This window comes from Babesia bigemina, scaffold Bbigscaff_51579, assembly GCF_000981445.1.
Source record: "Babesia bigemina genome assembly Bbig001, scaffold Bbigscaff_51579".
Classification (NCBI taxonomy): Eukaryota; Apicomplexa; class Aconoidasida; order Piroplasmida; family Babesiidae; genus Babesia; species Babesia bigemina.
The window spans coordinates 1-2,286 of NW_012236929.1; the positions used below are offsets into that span (position 1 = coordinate 1).

At 47.4% G+C, this 2,286-nt stretch overlaps 1 protein-coding gene across 1 annotated transcript; it reads right to left on the bottom strand.

The window, feature by feature from the left end:
- Positions 1–2,260, bottom strand: BBBOND_0000210 (hypothetical protein, conserved; the record flags this gene model as incomplete). The annotated part of the gene is made up of 1 exon (XM_012914870.1): positions 1–2,260. A coding segment is annotated over one exon (2,260 nt), but the record flags the coding sequence as incomplete, so codon positions are not given.
- Between the last annotated feature and the right edge of the window lie 26 nt (positions 2,261–2,286).

The window sequence follows — 2,286 nt, forward strand, 5'->3', positions numbered from 1 at the left end:
GCGACTGTGAGATCCGATACAACAAACTATCGCGCCATCGTTGAGTTTCCTTCGCCGGCTTGTTATCATTGGCATCTTTACGGAGATGGAAGCTGTCAACATTCTCTTCATTCCCTTCGAACGACGGAGACCTCAAATCAGAGTCTAGACCGTCAGCTAGAGGTTGGGCAGAAAACCGCTTCATCTCTCCGCCATTCCTTGCTGACGAAGGCGATGGCTTCGTATCCGAGGTATCAGCCTTGTCCTTACCGTCTGTATTTAAGGTTGTTGGCTTTTTATCGTCAACACTGGGGACGACGAGAGAGGGATTTACCTTCTCTTCCTCTTCCAGATGCGATATGTTTGTTTGCGTTGCTATCTCAGCCATCTTTGGTGCACTATAGCGGGCCATCATTGCCGTTGCAGCTTTAGTGTCTTCGATGAATGATTTGATGTCAATGGGGATAATTTTCCCATTCTCTTTTGGAAGTGACGGAGAAGTTTGTGTGGCTGCATCTGAAAGCTTTGGGGCATGATTATTGTGGACCATGCCGGTCGCTTGTTGTGCGTTGTCCTCAACCTTTGGCACAAGTATGTAGTGAGTCGAAGGTTTATCCTGACCCGGTGTTGGTGGAATATTGGCGTCGGTAAGAGGTATGACTGGAAGAATACCACGGTCTTTGTTACCATTAAGAGATGGCGGAGGCAAATTGAATGTTGTAGGCGTGTTCTCTCCAACCTTCATTGTTTTATGTGGTAGTTTGTTGTCATCCTCAATGAGCTTTCGGACATCAAAGATCTGAAATCTTCGTTCATCATGAGGCTGCGAGTATTTATCTCCTTTATCGTGAAGGTTGCCCATCGGAATAAATTCGAAATCAAACATTTCCCTGGGATACCCTGCAGACATGTTCGTTCCTGAACCAGGTACCTGCTTTCCTGGGATGCTTGTTTTTCTGGTTGGCGGTCTTCCGTCGACAGGTTTCCGGATAGAACTACTTGCAAACTTACGCGCCTCCTTAGGGGATGGAGAAGTTGTTTCCACCTTCGCTTCCGCATCCTCGTCGTCGACTGATTTTTCCGTGGACGGTTTCTCGTCGTCCTCAGAAGTTTCTATAGGATCAGTTGCAAATCTCACCTTTCCTTTAGGAGAAGACGGGGCTGTTTTAAGGTTGGAGGAACCTAACTTCGTTTCATCACTGTTAGATAGCTCTTCCTTGGGAGTCGCAGTGCCATCTACAAGCGGTTTTACGGGTGGGGTACGGACCCTCCCTCGTTCATCTCGAGATGGAGATGGTTTCAAGATTGAGGCCGGAATCTTACGGCTACCTTGGCTTCCCGGTCTTGGCGTTTGCGCGTTAGCATCGCCACCAGGTTTTGCAACAGGAGTATTTTTATCTTCCGACCCAACTTTAGGAGACGATGGAGACGGTCTGAAAATAGACTCATCAAACCTAACTCTTCTCTTGTTCGGTTTATTCGTCGTTGCTGCCGTATCATCTACAGGAGGAGTTAACTTACTTCTTTCAGATTGCGGCTTTCCTCCAGGAGAAACCAAAGGTTTCAAAACTGAGGCCGGAATCTTATTGCTACCTTGGCTTCCCGACGTTGGAGCTTGCGCGTTAGCATCGCCATCAGGTTTTGGAACAGGCGTATTTTTATCATCCGATTCAACTTTAGGAGACGATGAAGATGATTTAGCGTCCGATGCCAATGCCTGATTACCGTCGTTAGTCTTAGCTGGATTTTTCACGTCATCACGTCTTGTAAAGGAACTTGGTGGGTGCTCAGTTTTGCCGTTGGGGTTTAGCGACGTTTGTTTCACATCTGCTTGCCCATTCCTGCCATGACCACTTGGTATATTCTTCGACGGCTTACTGTCGTCAACGGATTGTTTTATGGTACTAGATGCAGGGTTCGTCCTTTCCTTAGATGACAAAGCAGGTTTTACTATCGAAGGAGAAACATTGTAGCCATTGTTGCTAGGTTTTGGCTTTGTTGGTTCCCTATCGCCACCAGGTTTTGCAACAGGGGTATTTTTATCCTCCGACCTTCCTTTTAAAGATGACAGGGACGGTTTTGAATTTGACGCATCAACATTTCTATCATCATTATGTGGCGACCTTGGGCTTCCCGACAGACGTTCACCACTCCTTTTACGCTCAGGGTTCCAACCGGCAGGTGGTGGAATTTGCCTCCATTTCGGGTCGTCAACAGTATTGTAAACATGACTGCCCGGATTTAGCGGAGGCTGCCCATCGTCACAAGACTCGGTACACGACTACGTCCAACTGTTGGTGTTCCTCT